General features: G+C 50.5%; 1 protein-coding gene across 1 annotated transcript; it reads right to left on the minus strand.

Moving 5' to 3' along the window:
- Positions 1-11,439: 11,439 nt before the first annotated feature.
- Positions 11,440-12,763, minus strand: SOX2 (SRY-box transcription factor 2). The gene has a single exon (XM_058812009.1). It carries the CDS (start codon positions 12,385-12,387, stop codon positions 11,440-11,442), a length of 948 nt encoding a protein of 315 aa, XP_058667992.1. The 5' UTR covers positions 12,388-12,763.
- Positions 12,764-17,920: the final 5,157 nt, after the last annotated feature.

The following is a 17,920-nucleotide window of genomic DNA, read 5'->3' on the forward strand; positions in this document are numbered from 1 at the left end:
GGCCCGGGCACCTCTCCTGCCACATAACGGCGAGCGCAACTTGCGGCCGCCTCTGAAGTGTTGCAAAACAAATCCCCGGTACGTTGGCAGGGCTGGCGAGAAGGCGGCGGCACCGCCGGGAGCCCCGAGCCCCCCGGCTGCCCCCGCCGGCCCGACACCCCCGGCCGCAGCTGATGGGGGGCCCGGGGCGAGCGAGGGGCGAGCGCGCCTTGGCCGAGAGCTAATTCGGTGTGTACGCTTGAGGCGGCCATCTGAGGGCTGGGTAGCAACCAGGGGAAAGGGGTGTATTCGCGACTGGAAGATTTAGGTTGTTGCTAGGATGTGAGAACAAAAAATCTTCAATAAGTCGGGGAGGGGGGAGGACGGGGCAGAGGGGGAGGAAGGGGGGTTACAAGGTTTGTCACAGGGAAAAGTGCAGACATCTGCTGGAACTTCCATATCTAAGCTGTTCATTTACAGGAGCCAACTTCTGAAATCTCCACAATTAGATCTGCATTGTTCTTTCTCAACAACACTGCCTAGAAAGAAAAGGTCTTCTCTGTCGGGGCCAATCCAACGAAGCGTTTGACGTTATTAAATAATAAAGCGATTGTGATTTACATTGTTGTTCAGAAAAAGGGCCAATTATCCACTGTTATGTTGCCATAAAGATCATATTAACTCGAATTAGTAATCAAACAATATGCTAGCGTTAAAAGTATAGAGAGGACAACGCGACTGGTCTTGTTGCATCCTCACTTTTTCTTGTAAAACCAGAAGCATAAATACACTTGAAAGAGGCGCAGAAACTTCATCCTTAACGGGTAAAAAGCGAAAGAGGTACCAGCGTTTGTGATTAATGGTCCTCTGTGTTGACTGTTTTCAATTAATTCAAAGCCACCCAAATCTCATATTGATTTTTCTGTTTACAAATTAATTCTTTCGAATATAACGGGAAATGTTTCACGGTACTCCGAGAACCAGGGCGACTTTTTAAAATGTAAAGTCTTTTAGGATTTTGATGTTGTGGTGTTTTTTGTTTGTTTTTCATTTTGTTTTGAGTTTGGGATTTTTTTCCTCAGAGTAACGTTTTCTAAAGGCGTCTGAGTTCCAAGCAAAGACGAACCTCACCACCACCAAAACGCAAACCCAGCCGCATCCCCGCACTCCAGCAAATTTCCTCTGCCATGATCAAATAATTATTTTTATTAAAGCAGTTATTAGGTTTATAACTCATTTGCCACTTAAATTTGTGCAACCAACCAAGGCGATCTAAATAGGTTTGAGTTGCCCCTTGGGTCCGGGATGTAAGCGGTAAGAAGGAGGATTAATTATGGGTGTGTGCAGCAGGAGGACACAAAGGCTGTCCGGTGGCGCGGGGAGCGGGGCTGGGCTGGGCTCCCCCGGCCCCGGCACCCCCGGAAAACTCCCCCGCGATTGTTCCTGAGCTGCCGGGGGCCAGGGCTGGGGCTGGGGAGCTGCAACTTGTTGGCAGTAAATAAGGCGCTGTCAGGTGATGATGCTCCGGCGCGTTTGAAACGTCCCGAACAAAGTGGAAACGAGACGTTTTTCATACGGGATTATCGATGTGATACGATACGAACGATACGATACGATACGATACGATACGATACGATACGATACGATACAATACGATACGATACGATACGATGGAACGATAACAGCAGCATCGATCTCTTGTCCCCTGTTTGGACAAGGTCCATTCTTTGTGGGCAGGATGACGGGATCTGCCCTGGAAATGCGCTCCGAGCGCCCAGCGGCACCTGGCCGGTGCCCCTAATGTCATTTACTGCCAGCACGTTCTGTTATCGGCTGGGGGCTCCTCGGGGCTCAGGTAATAACCGGGTCGCTGTCAGCCTCTCCCGTTTAGCGCTACTCAGGCAAGAATGGCTTTGCCAAACTGTTCCAGGAGCTGATGCTATTTGTTACCACGATTAGGGGAAAAAAAGAACATTCACAGTAACATGGGTTTCTATAAGCAAACGCCGAGCAATTTTCCTCAGCGCAATGCATCAGCAAGTATATCCAAAAGAGCTTAATCTACTTCTTGCAGGTTAGGTGCGAGAGAAATCAGCAAGGGCTGCTCCGGGATGCCATGAAAATCCCGGCTCATTGGCTTGGCCGCGATAGGACGAGGCACATCAAATCGAGGCGGAGAGGGACAGAATCAATCATTCCCCTTGGCTGAGGAGTGAGCCCTCGCCCTGGAAATAATTTCGAATAAAACTTGTGTAACCAAGTGTAACCCAGCTTAGTCTGAGCAGATCGTCGAGAGGGTAAAAAAAAAAGTTTAAAAAATATTATGGAAATAAGCCAATAAAACAATCTGGACTGAATTAATAAGAGTGTAAAGTTTGTATCCATGTATAAGGATAATATATTAAGCCAAAAAGGAGACAGGTTATCTCTAAACAGGATTAAAATGCGTTCGTGTATAGGATTAGACCATCTCATCCATATAAAAACAGTGTCTCTCCTCCTCCCCACAACACTTTATTATATATTAAAAAAAAAAGAGCAAAAAACTTTCCCCGTTAGAAGCACTTGGGAAATGCGTTTTATTAATCGAGAGCCTTTTTTTTTTTTCTTGCAATCAAATGCAACTGATGGCCCTGAATAAGCCGCCTTGTTAGGAAACGGGCCATTTTTTAAAACCTGTGATCAAAACAGACCTGTCTTCAGAGAGAGCACAGCAGATTTAAATGTTGGTCAAAAGGAGTCACAACTGTTCATTAAAAGCAAACCCTAACTAGTGCTAATGTATAGCCATTTTGTGAGCTCAGGACTGTAGAAAGAGGCGAAAAAAAGTCTGAGAGTGTGAGCTGATGCCGTGCTGGCTGGCAGTGTGTGGTCTATTGTAGGGAATGTGCTTTTTCCACTGAACAGAGAGCCCCCCTCTTTTATTCCCCAGCTCTACTGCACCTGCACTGGATCAGGGAGCTACTGCCATTCACCACATCAACAGAGAAGACATCTCTGACAGCACTCAATTCATTACATTTCTTCCTGCTTTTCAAACCAACGCACAAAAAAAAAAAAAAAAAAAAAAAAAAAAAAAAAAAAAAAAGTATTGCCAATCAGTGCCTGGGGTGCAGGGAAGAAATCTTACAATACTTTATATTCGCCGCTCATTTTGGATTTCATTAGTCAGAAAACTCACTTCTCAGCCAGTTACAACTTTTTCTTTCTTTCTTTCTTTCTTTCTTTCTTTCTTTCTTTCTTTCTTTCTTTCTTTCTTTCTTTCTTTCTTTCTTTCTTTCTTTCTTTCTTTCTTTCTTTCTTTCTTTCTTTCTTTCTTTCTTTCTTTCTTTCTTTCTTTCTTTCTTTCTTTCTTTCTTTCTTTCTTTCTTTCTTTCTTTCTTTCTCTTTCCGTCCTTCTTTCTTTCCTTTTCCTCCTTCCCCTCCTTGCTTAGGGGGCGCGGGAGCGGGGCCGGTGCCACTGCCCTGCCCGGGAGCGGAGATGGGCCCACGCCGGGGCTCCCCAGGAGAGAGTTTATTCATAATTCATGGGAGCAGCGCAGCTCTCCGGAGACGGGGGGGAAGAAGGGGCCGAGGAGCCCGAGGTGCCCCGCAGGAGCTGCGGGAGGAGCGGGGTGCGGGGCTGTCACCGGGGCTGTCACCGGGGCTGTCACCGGGGGTGCCGGGCCGGGGCCGCTGCGGGGAGGGGACGCGCCGGCCCCCCTAACCCATGGAGAAAGTTGTTGTCTGCCAAACTTCTCGAAAGGGACTCCGGGGAATTTGGGGCTAGCTTGGTTTCTTGAGGAACCGTTTTTCAGAAGCATTTGCAAGCGAAAGAAACCGAGCCGAGGGGTTTAGATTCAGGTATTTGATCTCGCCGGACCCAGACATCTAATTAGAATGGCCTCAGCGATTGAAATGGTGTTAATTCCCATTGTTCCCCGCTCAGATCCCTTGGCCCTCCACTGCTGGGATGCTCTCCTTTTCAAAATTGTAAATAAAAATATTTCTGTTTGAAACGACCAACCAAACAATTTCTGTATTTCCCCCTTTTCTGGCCCATTTTCCTCCATCACAAGCAAAAGCAAAAGCAAACTCCTGAGTATTTTTTTCGCAGACGCTGGCAAAGAATAACACCCCCTCTGTGGGATCTTAACAGAAATAAATCACAAGGAGCTCTTGCCTACCTGAAGAGTAGGAGGAAATCCGACTGTCTGCTTTCGGGTGTAAAGTGTGTATCGATAAGGAAGACACAGCCGACTCAGAAACGGGACCCAATTAATCTATGGGTTTCTTTACATCACCCCCTGTTAGGATGTGTGCTTTGGAAATATTGATTCATTCATTGCGACAGGAAAGTCGCAACTACTGTGTGTGCATAACACGGGGAGGACACGGAGCGAGGATCCGCAGCAACGCGAAGCCCACTCACGGGAGAGCCAGATTGCTTTTTAAGCTAAAACTAATAATTTCATAACTGATTCACATTCAATCTGGCGCCAATGACGTCACGGGGTATTAGCATACGAGGAGGGATGAAGCCAGTGTGGCTGGAGTTGATAAGGTGCCTCCTGAGGAATTCGCTGCTTGTTTTAATACATTAATTATTTCTCTGTCTTCCTCTACTTCTGCAATTTGTAAGAGCTTAAAGGGGCCATCATTCCCGGCGCTGGCAGGAGGACACGTTGGAGAGCTTGGGGGGCAGCGCGGGATGAGCCCCGGCCCCGCTCCCGGGGCCCGCGGGGCGCTGCGGGACTTGGCTCCAACGGAGCCGCCTCGGGCCTGGCCGTCCCTGCTGGCCCGAGTGAGCTCGGCCGGCCCGGCCCGGCCGCCCCGCGGGATGGGAGGGGGATTTGCAGGATCAGGCCCTCGGCTTGGAACGCGTGTGAGTTGTGAGTGCGCGGGAGTGAGTGTGAGCTGGAGTGCCAAGACACCCCTGCGGAGCCTTCCCGCGGGAAAGCCTCTGCAGAGGCCCGTGTCTTTCCAGCACCCGGTGGCATTCCCCCCTCTACCCCTCCCCATCCCCATCCCCATCCCCTGCCGTTAATCACGATTCTCTGGGGAAAGAAAAAAAAAAAAAAAAAAAAAAAAAAAAAAAAAAAAAAAAAAGAAGGAAAAAAAAAAAGCGCCCACATTACGTCATCAGCCCTAACTGGTGCGGGGATGGTGGGGTCACCGAGGACCCGGGGCGGGGGAGCCCGCGGGGGCCGGGCCTCCCCTCCCGGGCACTGGGGCAGCGGCCACTGTCCGGGAGCGGGGGCACATCCCGGCAGCGGGGGCACATGCCGGGGACCGGAGCAGCGCCGTGCCCGCCGCTGGGCTCGGGACAGGGAGACGCGCTGGGGGGAGCCGGCAGACACAGCCCAGCTCCGTGCCCCGGGGCTGACGGCGCTCCCCCGGCCTCCCACTGCCCCCGAGCTTGTAGGAACCGGCGGCACCGCCGCTTTGGCCCCACCGAGCTCGGCCGGGCCCCGCGGACGCGGCCCGACAGTTCCCCGCCCGTGGGGTGCCCCTCGGGGACCCTCCCGAGCTGCGGCCACCTCGCTCCTCTGAAGAAGGCAATGCCTTGGAAAAACCGCTCCGTGAATCGAGTCTGAAACACATTTGGAGGGAAGGAGGGAGGGAGAGGCGCTTTTATCAGGGGGTCGGGGGGACGGGTAGGGACGGGCGCAAGACACAGACAAAACATAGAGAAATCCTAAAAGAATTAAATTTAAAAGGGACAAATTAAAAAAAAGAAAAACAAACAAACAAACAAAACACCAAAACAAAAAACCTCAAAACATAAAGCCACTCTGCACAAGCTGTCGCCCACATGGCAGAGGTCCTGCGAGGCAGTAAGCTGCGCCAGGGGATGAGCCGGGGACAAACTCCTGCAGAAACTTCTCCGGCCCGGCTCTGCTCCGCTCCCCGCGGGCGCTCTCAGCGAGGACCCCCCGCCCCCGGGCTCCCCCCGCTCCTGCCGGCAGGGCTGCAGCGGCCCGGGCCTCTCCCGGGGACAGCCGGGCCCGAACCCGCACCACACTGCTCGCGAAGGGCCGCCCGCGCTCTCCCCAGCATTGCTAAATCGTAATGAAAAATCGCAGCTCGTTTCGGCGCGCCCCCTCCCCCTGTACGCACAGGCGCACACGGATACAAACACACGCACACACAGGCACACACAGGCACACTCACACACGCGCTCTCACACGCGGCTCAGCCACAGCAAACCCTCTGCGAACTCCAAAGCAAGGCTCCAAAAGCATCCTGCGAGGTTCGGGCTTTCGCTTTGTTCCCCCCGCCGCTCCGCCCGCACCTGCCGGCGCGGAGGCTCCGCCGGGCCCGGGGCGGCCGCGGTGCCCGGGCAGGGCCGGCCCGCAGCACCGAGCTCGCCTCCCGCTCCGGCACAGCCGAACGCGCAGCTCCGGGGATTTCCATTCCACCCCGGGCTCCTTTCCTTTCCAATTCGCGAGCGAAGCAGCCCCCACACTCACTGTAGCGCTGTGCGTCCTCGCCAAGTGAATTGATTCCTCAAAAGCAAAATAGTACCAAACTCTCGCAATTCCCCGTGCCATCGTCAGAAAAACTGGTTTTAATTACCAAAACTGAAATAGCGGCGGTGCTAACTAGCAGGCGATCAAACCGCAATCAAACTTAAATCTCTGAGCAGTTAGCTATAAACTGTCAGCAATTGAAAAGTAAACCTGGTGCACACAAAGGCTCTGTTTAATTTTCTTGTTGTAATGGCTCTAAATGAGGACCCCATCACTATGCAGTTAAGCGGTGTTGCTTGTCCCCCTGAGGCGCTGATCAGTTCTTTTTAATGTGAGAAAACTGGCAGCTCGAAGCCCGTCAATGGAGCTCCCACAACAAAAGTCCTGAAAAGCTGAATGAATTGGGTTTGTAATTACTGCTTCCCTCTCCCCCCTTGCAGCTTATCTCTTATTCATTCAACATACATTATTGTCACCTAATCGCACACTCCCAACGTTATTTTGGGGTTTTTCCCTTTTTTTTTTTTTTTTTTTTTTTTTTTTTTTTGGTATCTACTACTACGGACATGTTTGTTGTAGAAATTAAACAAAATAATCCTCCCTTCTCTCTCCCCTCCTCACCAAGAGAAATGTTGAAACGACAGTGTCAGGCGAGGCTGACTGGCGTTAAAAAAAGCAAAGACGAAGCTCTTCTGCCATCAGAATGTCAGCATTTTGCATATATCCTCGGAAATCTCACAACCACCGAAGCAGGTTTCACATTTTACTATTTGAGTTAGATCGGGATTTAAATGACTGAAGTGTATCTAATCACACCTATCAGTAATGGGCCTCTTTCCTTCAGTGGGACTTACATTATATACTACTTAAATTGCTGGGCTATCTACCTCCTATTCGGAGGCAGATATCCAGTTCTGCTGCCCGTTGGAGACAAGGAGGAATTAATATCGAGAGAAAACACTCTGCTGTGGGGATCAGCGTCACCCCTGATGTCCCACCCGGCACGAGTGGGCATCTCAAGGAATCAAAACGTGGTTTCGGCCAAGAAATGCCTGTCGGCGAGCGAGAGCCACGGGCTGGAGCCGGGGCTGCGAGGCAGAGCCTCTCCCCAGATCCCCCACCGCAAGAAGCTGTCGGTTGCAGAAATAAGTACAGCTATTACAACCAAATCTACTAACAGTCTAAATAATTAATTGAACCATTGCTCTTTGACCCTTGGAAAGTCCAGTAGGGACCCGTTTGTAGTAATAATACCCCCGAATGAGCCCTTGTCAAATATTCATTTAGTGGTTAATGTGAGCGATTTCCCCCTGGGACAGTCTGTAATACCAGCTTCCCAGCTTTGGCAAGAAACCCTGCTAATCTACCTCTCCAGTTCCGCAAAATATTTTAACACCCCGGTACTTAAAAAGCCGTAAAAAATCACAGGGGAAACTATAATCTTATCCTTGGGTTCACTTCGGCTGTGTAGAAGGTTAGGGAAACATTACACTGGCGCTCTTGGGCCGAGCATCACTCTGGCTATAAAATACACAACAATTCACGAGAGGGAAAGCACAGAGAGCCCCAAAGGTCTTCAGTAACCAAAATAAAAACATACCCACGAGCTCTGCTGCACATTTCAGCTGCCATAAACGAAAGCCCAGGATAATGGCTTAGGTGTACATGGCGTTATTGAATGTGTTGAATTTAAAATGAGCAGTGGACAATGGCGTTCCTCCAAGTAGCACTTTAAAAATAAAACTGTTCAGCTGTACATGTAAAATGCTTTGGGTTATCCTCCCTAAACGGATAAATGGATGGATGGATGGATGGATGGATGGATGGATGGATGGATGGAAGGAATCTGTCCAAGGGATATCAGGTTTCAACCACATATATTCCAAATCGTACTCCGAAATCTAAGCTTAAACAAATTGCCCTTATAAAAAGTTGCTGAATTCACTAAGCCTGAATATGTGGCTTAGTGCCTTTTGTTTAGGGGTATTAGCTCGCCTTCTCTATGCGAATTGTAAAAGGACCAACATTTCCAAATACCCCCCTCGAATATTTTAGTTAGCACTTCAAAAAGGGGCCAGGTTTTATTGCTGTTAATTGGCTAAGATTCGCTTTTAAAAATGGAATCGTGATATCGATTTGGCTTTTATTCCTGGTTCTCTTTTCTCAGCGAGGCAAGCGGGAGCGGGGATGTGGGCTCGTTACCACGTGAATAATCCCCAAATGCATTGCAAACGCTCACAGCTCTGAAAAAGAATGTTTTACTCGTTGCATTAGTGTAAAACACACAGAAAAGGTTGAGAATCTGCAAAAATTTTTTGTCCGGCCCAAGTACCGCGACGGTGCAGAAATAACAGAGACAAAGGGAGCTAAACTACAAAACCAGGCAGTGAGCAAATCTCCACGTCTCCTAGTCTGGCAATGCTAGTTTTCATCTGGACACCAGGCTTCAAGGATGGAGGCCAGAACTGAGCCTAGGAAATAGCAATACCAAATAAAAGCCACAACCAGCCAGGTAATTTTGTGTGTGCATGTGTGTGTGTGCGTGTGTGCGTGTGTGCATTTCACCCAGCCTTCTTTCCCCGTGAACTAAAGCCAAATCCAGTGGCTGACAAGAAACACTGGAGAGAAAAGCTCAGCAACGCTTGCCCCGTGCCGGAGTGCCCACTTTGTGCCTTGCCTAAGCCAAACATCACATGCTTTCCTTGCCACGTACCACATGCCATTAGCAGAACACACGACCAGTTTGCAATCACAGTACTTCAAATCCCAAAATTCGTACCTTTTTATTATTATTATTATTATTATTATTATTATTATTATTATTATTATTATCATCATCATCATCATCATCTCCCTCTCACGCATTTCTCCTAAGGGCAGCAGGCCCAAACACCCTCTGGGGCTGCCCAGGCACTGCCCGGCTGCGCTGCCCACCGCCCTGCCCTGCCCTGCCCTGCCCAGCCGCGGGGCCTGGCGCCGGCCGGGGCCGCCAGCGCGGAGCGGCGCGGAGCAGCGCGGAGCCCCGTCCTCGGCAACTGCGGGTACGACTGTACAAAGTAAAACGCTACCTGGCACGGACGGTGGATCTCTCCTTCTATATGGCGGGCGCCACCGCTTCTCTTTGGGGCTGTGACCGGCTGCAGAGAGTGTCCGAAACCGGGCTACACTGCGCTGGCAATTTAAGAAATAGGATTCAAGAAAGAGCTGTGATAAAACGTGAAAAGTCTCTGGCATTCGACTGTTTTTGTTTGTTTGTTTGTTCGGTTTTTTGTTGTTTCTTACCTCTGCCCGGCCAACCCTACGCCCGCCCCCACCTCTCACCTCCTCCTGCGCGGCCCAGGAGCCGGGAGAGGAAAGTTTGGGAAGCGGCGGACAAAGGGAGCGGCGAGGGCTGAGCCGGCTCGGCCGGGCGCGCTCGGGTTCCCGGCCGTGGGGAGCCGGCTCCCCTGCTGCCGGCCCGGCGGAGGAAGGCTCGGCTGGGAAAGGGCAGAGAGAGGAGGAAAGGGCAGAGAGAGGAGCGCGTTATCCGCCTGCAGAGCCGGGAGGCCGCGGCAGTGCCCGGGCCCGCCCGCCGCTGCCGCCGGCCCCGCCAGCCCCAGCTCGGCCCCTCCGGGGCAACAAGTGGCCAAAGGCAGCGGCGACAGAACCCCCGAGCCCCGAGCACCCCGCGTCCTCGGCAGGGAACTGGGAAACAGCCTCTCACCCCGCGTTCCCGTCCTCCCGAAGGAGGCACAGGCAGTTATTCCATTAAAGCTATCGTACTTTCTCTCTCTACATACATACCTATAAAAATATTCATGCGTTATATATATATAGTTATATATTAATGCATTATTTATCGTATTCGGTTGGCTACGATGATACCTTCTACTGCATGAATTATTTAAAAAACATCTTGCGTTACAAAAATAAATCCAAGACTCAAGCGGAACTTCAGTGTCCATATGTCAAAAATTTATTTATCTCAAACTGTGCATAATGGAGTAAAAACTTAACTTGAATATGTACCTGTTATAAGGATGGTATTAGTTCAAATATATACATGGACTGTCGGCAGACTGATTTCAAATAATACAGAGCCGAATCTTTAAAATACAACTACGGAAAATGAGGAGAAAAAAAAAAAGAACTTAAAATATCATCACAATAAATTTACAGAAATATTACAAACCATAAGAAAATATTTCAAACACAGTAATTTCAGGTTGGTAATTTTCCTTTTTTTTTTTTTTTTTCCTTTGAACAGGATGAAGTCTGGAAACAAAAAGTTATTATAAATTAACAAACGGCGTGTGAACCTGCATGGCAATTTTTGCTTTTTAACAAGAAGTAAAAAAAAAAAAAAAGAAAAAAATTTAGTACAATCTAAACGTTTGCCCTTATCCAGCAAACCAAGCCCATGGTTCGCAAGTACTCATCCTACCTCTTTTTATCTTTTGTACAATTTCTAAAACAATTTAAATGTCCAAATGCAGTAAAATAATTTCCTCTCCTCTCGCAGCTGCTATAAATTCAGCTGCCACAACCACAATGGTCCAAGAAGACTCTAATTTTTAAAAATAATTGGCAAATTCTCGAGCTTGTGTTTTTTTCTTCTCTCTCTATTGCCAATGGACATTCTGATTGCCATGTGTCTTTTGATAAATACTGTACAAAAGTTGCCTGCAAATATTAAAACATCTTCCTCTTCGCTCTTTGAGTCTAGCTCTAAATATTATTGGTAAAGACTTTTGCAAACTTTCTGCAAAGTTCCTACCGTTTTAACTAGAACTTTTTAAAAGTTTTGTGTAGTTGCTTCCCCTCCGAGATCTATACAAGTTCCTTGTCGGTTTAATTTCTGACCCCCCCCACCCCAAACCCCACCCCCTCCCCCCTTCCGGAGTTTTCTCTGTACAAAAATAGTCCAAAAAAAAAAAAAAAAGTCCAGAATTTCTAATAAAAGTTTTTTTGTTGTTTGTTTTGTTTAGTTTTCCTTTCCCTCCCCTCCCACCCCCCCGGCCCCTTTGTCTTACATATGTGATAGAGGGAGTGTGCCATTAATGGCTGTGCCAGGAACAGGTGCACTCTGGTAGTGTTGGGACATATGAAGTCTGCTTGGGGCAGCTGGTTCTGGTACTTCAGCACCTGGTAGATACATGCTGATCATGTCCCGAAGGTCCCCAGCTTGGCAAGGAGCCCTTGAATGAGACGAGGAAGTGACTACGGGGGGACTGGAGCTGGATTCCGTCTTGACCACCGAGCCCATGGAGCCCAGGGCCATGCCCGGGGTCCCTTGCTGGGAGTAGGACATGCTGTAGGTGGGCGATCCGTTCATGTAAGTCTGCGAGCTGGTCATGGAGTTGTACTGCAGGGCGCTCACGTCGTAGCGGTGCATGGGCTGCATCTGCGCCGCGTTGTGCGCGTTCAAGCCCGGGTGCTGCGGGTAGCCGAGCTGCTCTTGCATCATCCCATAGCCTCCGTTGGTCCAGCCGTTCATGTGCGCGTAACTGTCCATCCTCTGGTTCACCCCAGCTCCCAAGGTGGCCCCAACCCCGACCCCAGTCGTCATGGTATTGGTGCCCGGTGCCAGTAAGCCCCCCGGCAACGTGTACTTATCCTTCTTCATGAGGGTCTTGGTTTTCCTCCGGGGTCGGTATTTATAATCCGGGTGCTCCTTCATGTGCAGAGCTCTGAGCCGCTTGGCTTCATCAATGAAGGGTCTCTTTTCCGCCTCGGATAAAAGTTTCCACTCCGCCCCGAGCCGCTTGCTGATCTCGGAGTTGTGCATCTTCGGGTTCTCCTGGGCCATTTTCCGCCGCTGCCCGCGGGACCACACCATGAACGCGTTCATCGGGCGCTTGACCCGGTCCGGGCTGTTCTTCTGGTTGTTGGCGGCCGAGTTGGAGTTGCCTGTGCCTCCCCCCGAAGTTTGCTGGGGGGCGGGAGGTTTCAGCTCGGTTTCCATCATGTTGTACATTCAAACTACTTTTGCTGGAACCAGCCTTGAGCAGAGAAACGAGGAGCAGCCGCAGCGGAGTCCCAAGCCGGACTTTTTTTTTTTTTTTTTCCTAGGGAGGGGTAGGAAAGGGGGGAGGGGGACTCCCCAAAACCACACTTGGATCAAGATCAGGATCTTCTTCTTCGCTGATGGATTAATAATGCTAATAACTGCTATTATTACCGCCGGAGTCTTGATTTTAAAAAACTTCTTCCTCCTTTTTCCCTTTTCTCTGCCTGCCGCTCTCTCTCTCTCTCTCTCTCCCTCTCTCTCTCTCTCTCCACCTCGGTCTTAAAGAGCCAGCAAACTACTTTACCCCCTTTTGCAAACACACACACTCTCTCTCTCTGCCTTGACAACTCCTGATACTTTTTTGAACAAGTTAATAGACAACCATCCATGTGATGGGGGCTTGTCAGGCAATAAATGCGTTCGCTCCGGCCAATCAGCGCTCGGCGGCTCCGCCACTGAGGACAAGTCTCTTCCCCTGGTTTTGCATGAAACGGGGCGGGGGCTGGGCGCGCCGGGACGGCTCGGCGGGGAGGCGGGCCCGGGGGCGGCCCGGGCGGCCACTGGGAGCCTTTGTATCTCCCCTTCCAGCAACAGGTCACACACGCCTTTTGGAGGAAGTGGGTAAACAGCATTGTTGCTACGTGGTGGTTTTTTTTTTTTTTCTTTCTTTTCTTTTTTTATTTTTTTTTTTTTTTTTTTTTTTTTTCCCTTTAAGTTGATGTTGGCTTGGGGCTAGGAGAAGCCATGGGGGGAGCGGAGCGGGGACGGCTTCCCCCAGCCCTGTGCCGGTGCCCCTCGGGACAGAGGGGCCGCCCGGCCCTGCGTGCGCCTCGCTCGCCCCGTCCAGGCCGTGCAGTCCCCGTGAGGCGGAGCCCCAGGCCGGGCCCAGCTGCTGCTGCCGAGCCCGCAGCGCGCCGCCCGGGCAGGGCTGTGCCCATCTCCCGGCCATCCCCCGGGCCCTGCTCCGCGCCACAGCGCGCCAAGCCCTTCCCCCCGGCCTCCGGCCTCGCAGGAGGGGCATGTCCAGTGCAAACACCGGTTTCCCACATGCCATCCCCGCGAACACAAAGCGGGGCCGGGACCCCTCTGCAGGCGCTGGGGAGGGGTCCGGGCCGCGCTCCGTCCGCCGCTGCGCCCGGCGGCACCGTCACCCCGCGCCCATTGCGGGCCGCGGGCGGCGCAGCGCGGGGCCGGGGAAACGGCCGGGCGCTACAAATACGTAGTTTTGTTTCCCTTGTTGTCACTACAAGGGCTGCACAAAGCCCCGGCTAAGTTTACTTCCACTCTCTTGTTGGGATCTTTGTTGCTAAACCGCACTTGACGACAAAGGAAGGAGGGGAGAGAGGACGCGGAGCGGGGGGAGCCGCTCGCCGCCCTGGCCGCGCTCCCCCGCGCCGCTCCGCGCCTCCCCTGCCTCGGCGGGGTTGCTCCGCCTTTCGGTGCGATGGCGCTCACGGCGTGGAGCCGGAGGGGGTGCGGGGCGGCGGGGGAGCCGCAGGGGCCGCAGCGCGGCCGGGGCGCGGGGCGGGGGCCGGGGCAGCGCGGGGCGCCCCGACGGCCTCAGCCCTCAGCCCCTCAGCCGCGGCGCTGCGGCGCCCCCTGCCGGCCCGGCCGCGCCCCGGGCGGGAGGCGCCGCCGGGAGCCGCGCGAGGGCCGGGGGGAAGGGAGCGGGAAATGACACCCGGCGGAATAACAATGATAAAAATAATAGCAATAATAACAACAACAAAGAATAATAATAATAATAAAAGCCGACCGGCAAACAGGGACGCATCTCTTTTTTTTTCCCCTCCACGTAGATTATGCAAATAAATCCTATCGGGTCCAATGCATTTAATTTGTAAATGTATATATAACCCCTAGATAAGTAATGGGTTAAACCGTCGAAACATAGGTGCAAATTATGAGATGTGGGGTATAACCGGATTGGGATTGTCCAGACACTCCTGACTGCATGGCGGCTGTTAACTGTCTTATTGTTCTCCCCTTGGTATCCAGTTGATAAAGTTATTAAAAAATAATTTTCGGGATAATGATTTTAAATTTTTTTTTAAAGGGGGTGGGTGGGCGGTGTAGGTGCTTGCTCATTGTGCTAAACCGATAAGCGAGGGCTGGCGGTGCGCAGGCAAGGGGTTATTTTTGCTCTGGCTGTAGCTGCGGGAGGTGCGTGGGGTGCACGGCCCAGAGCCCCACGCAGGACCAGGCTCCGTGGGCTGCCCTGTGCTCACCGAGAGCCTTTCGGGGCCTGGTCCTCTCCTAATTGCATTTATCATACGAATAAAGGATGGGAAATGCCTAACAATTGTGCTATCGGGAGTATTTACGGCTCTATTTTAATTAACACTTTTAATTATCGATGCAATAAACTGGCGTATATACATAATAGTGCAATACAGGAAATAAGGTGAGGGCGATGGCTCTTTTGGGATATTTTGTGCCTTTCCTCTGGGTATGGAGGTTTGCTTGGTTGGGAATACACACACGGGTGGGCGGAAGCAGAGGCAGACCGGGAAGCTGGCTACAAAAAAAAAAAAAAAAAAAAAAAAAAAAAAAAAAAAAAAAAGATGAAATGGTCCCTGATTTTCTATATTAATGACAATAACACCACTGCTCTCTAAGAATACAGCCAGGGAAGGGAGGCCTGCAGAGGGACGGTTTAATCTGAGTGGATTTAAAAAATCGTTGCCTTTGGTATAATTTATGGAAATGAAAAGTGCTTACATTAAACAAATAGTCTGCAAATGTTCTCAGTGATGGGCTCTGCGGCACTCTTATTTCCAGGTTATGAGTCTCTTAAAAAGAAAATGAATGTTAACTACTTGGATTTTATGTATTTATTGTTCTAATGCTCGCCGATTTTTGTAAAAGCCCTACGGATACAACCTATCGTGTTAACTGTATCGGAAAGAATATACACATTTTCATATTATTTTTTTCCTGAACCTACTAGTAACCAATCTAAAGCAAACTATTAAGCAGACTTGTGGAGATGGGAGATTGCAGCTCCATTTTTTGTCCTTAGCTGCAAATAGAGGTTTAACTTGCAGTAATTAGGTGAGAACTAGCCAAGCATCTTACTATTATGATGCTTGTTAAAAACGCTTCTTTTCTGCATCTGCATTTGAGTGTGTTCCCCTCCACTCTTAATCTTCTTATGGAAATGAAGGCGAACGGCAGGGAACCTGCAGAGACTTAGAGAATGTCCTTGTTAACTGGAATTTCTCAGCATTGCTAATTAGCAGAGTTTGACGACCACCAGTATTGGGGAAAGCTCTGTTTAGCCACTCACAAACCCTTCCGAGGAAGAGCAGACTAATTTTATTTTGTAATTAAAATCTGAAAAGGCCCCTATTTGACAGTTAGGGCTATGAGAGTTTTATCTCCCCGTGAAATAATTACTGCCTTGATAACTCAATTTTCTGCAAAATGTCAACTGTGAGCTCCAAAAGTTTTAATTTCATTACGTTAAAAAAAAAATAGGCAAAGACGAAAATGTACAGATAAATTTCCCCTTGCCCCTCTTATGCTGTAGCAGCCCAGCGCTCAAGTTAGTCCGGGAAGTTTTAATGAACTAACTATACCCAGTCTCTGGGGAATTTCAGTCATCACATGGTGGGTTTGCAGGGGTATCCCGAGGAAAACTTGGGGCGATAGAGTCTGAAATGGCCTGGAATAAAGGCCACATTCGGAGTGGGAATGGGCCGGGGGAGCCTTCCCCGGCCCCGGCAGGTCCCGAGCTGCTGCAGGTGCAGGATGCGCTCGGCCGAGGAAGGGTCTCGCACGGGGAGCCGGGGGGACCCTGCGGGCGCTCCGGGGGCTCCCGGGAGCTCGGCAAGTTTGGCGGGGCCGAGCTGGGCTGGGGCTGGGGCCGCTCTGCCTGCGAGGCCCGAGGGCGGCTCTTCGGGGAACCTGGGGGGAGCCGGGGCGCCGCGGCCAGTGTAATCCACTCTGCTTGCGTTTGGGATGTTTTTTATTATTATTTAAAACGGTTTAATCTCCTTTTTGTCCCTCCCTGTCCAGCAAGCAGCCCGATTGTCGCTCTCAGAAGTGGCATTACACGTACAAACCAAGGAGGGGGCGAGCCGCGGCCGGTCCCGCCAGACCCCATTTCGCCCAATAATTTCATTCAAGGGCTCTAAGGACCCTTGAAAGCCGGGGAATACCGAGGGAGCCCCGCGCTGCTCCCGGCCTCTCCTTTCATCCCTCTTCTCCCGAATGGAAGTGCGGGGCGAGCACACGTGCGGTCGGGCGGGCAGCGCACGGCCCGGGCCCGAGCGGGGCTGCGGGAACCGGGAAGGGCTGCGGGAACCGGGAAGGGCTGCGGGAACCGGGAAGGGCTGAGGGAACCGGGAAGGGCTGCGGGGATTGCGGGGCTCCCCCCGGGCCGCCCGCGCCGCAGGTCCCGCTGTGCCCCCGGAGCGGCCCCACGGCCGCCTCCCCTCCCGGCCGCCACCGCACCGGTGCTGCGGGGCTGGGGCGGCAAAAAGAAATAGCCCAAAAGGTTAAGAAAAAAAAAAAAAAGGTGGGCAGAAACAAAAAAATAAAAAGAAGCAGCTCCGTTTTTTTGGTTTTTTTTTTTTTTTTTTTTTTTCCCCAGTGCTGCAAGAAGGGAAATTTAAAGAAAAATTGAAACTCGGATCCTGGAAGGAGTTTAATGTACACACAATAAGCAGCAGAAAAGCCGAATCGCTCACACCACCTCTCGAAGTCGCTTTCAAAAGGCTTCTCAATAAAAGGAGAAGCCGATTGTCCAAACAGGCTTCCATGACTCTTCATAAATAGCCAAGATCTTCCTCAAACTGTCCGCGATTTTTGTTCTGCGTCTAAAATCACACTCACGGGATTTCTTACCCAAAGGGAAATATAAGTGAAGCTCGTACTCTTTTTCTTATGTGATCTTTAAAATAAATCAGAAAATCAAGATCAGTGGCGAAGATAAACTTAGGAATTACTGTACAACTTAACGGGGTGAAATTACAGTTGAATGTTGGCTCTTTAGCAGGAAAGCAACCCCCTCGAGCGGGATCCTTTTTGGCAGTCTATTTAAAGTTATCTTTCCTTCCTAGTTTTATAAGAACAAATGAGTTTTCTTTTCCCATTGTAGTTGAATGAACTCATGTATATTAAACACAAAACCCCTCCTGAAGAACGCTAACTGCTTTGCTTAAACCCACAAGAGCACAAAAATCCAGAATTGAAGGTTTCCAATTCCTGAATAAGTCCCCTTAACTCTCTCAGGCTCGCAGGAGAGAGACTGGGGACATTCTCTGAAAGTCTTAATGCCTGGAAGGGGCTATCTCAAATGTATTGTCTTTTCCTAAAGTTGAGGCTTCTATTTTATTTCCCTCTTTCCCCTTCACCATCTTTGTGTTGACTTAAGAAAATAATGGTCAAAAAAAAAGTGTCTGTTCATGGGATCACACGTGTCGCCCAAATCAAATGAAGTCCTCTTTGGCCCCAGCACAGTTTTGATGGAATTATTCCGGCTCTTCCATTGAAT

The sequence above is a fragment of the Ammospiza caudacuta genome, chromosome 11 (genome assembly GCF_027887145.1).
Source record: "Ammospiza caudacuta isolate bAmmCau1 chromosome 11, bAmmCau1.pri, whole genome shotgun sequence".
NCBI lineage: Eukaryota > Metazoa > Chordata > Aves > Passeriformes > Passerellidae > Ammospiza > Ammospiza caudacuta.

Coding starts and splice junctions, on each gene's coding strand:
- SOX2 (XM_058812009.1), bottom strand. CDS start 12,387: ATGTACAACATGATGGAAACCGAGCTGAAACCTCCCGCCCCCCAGCAA.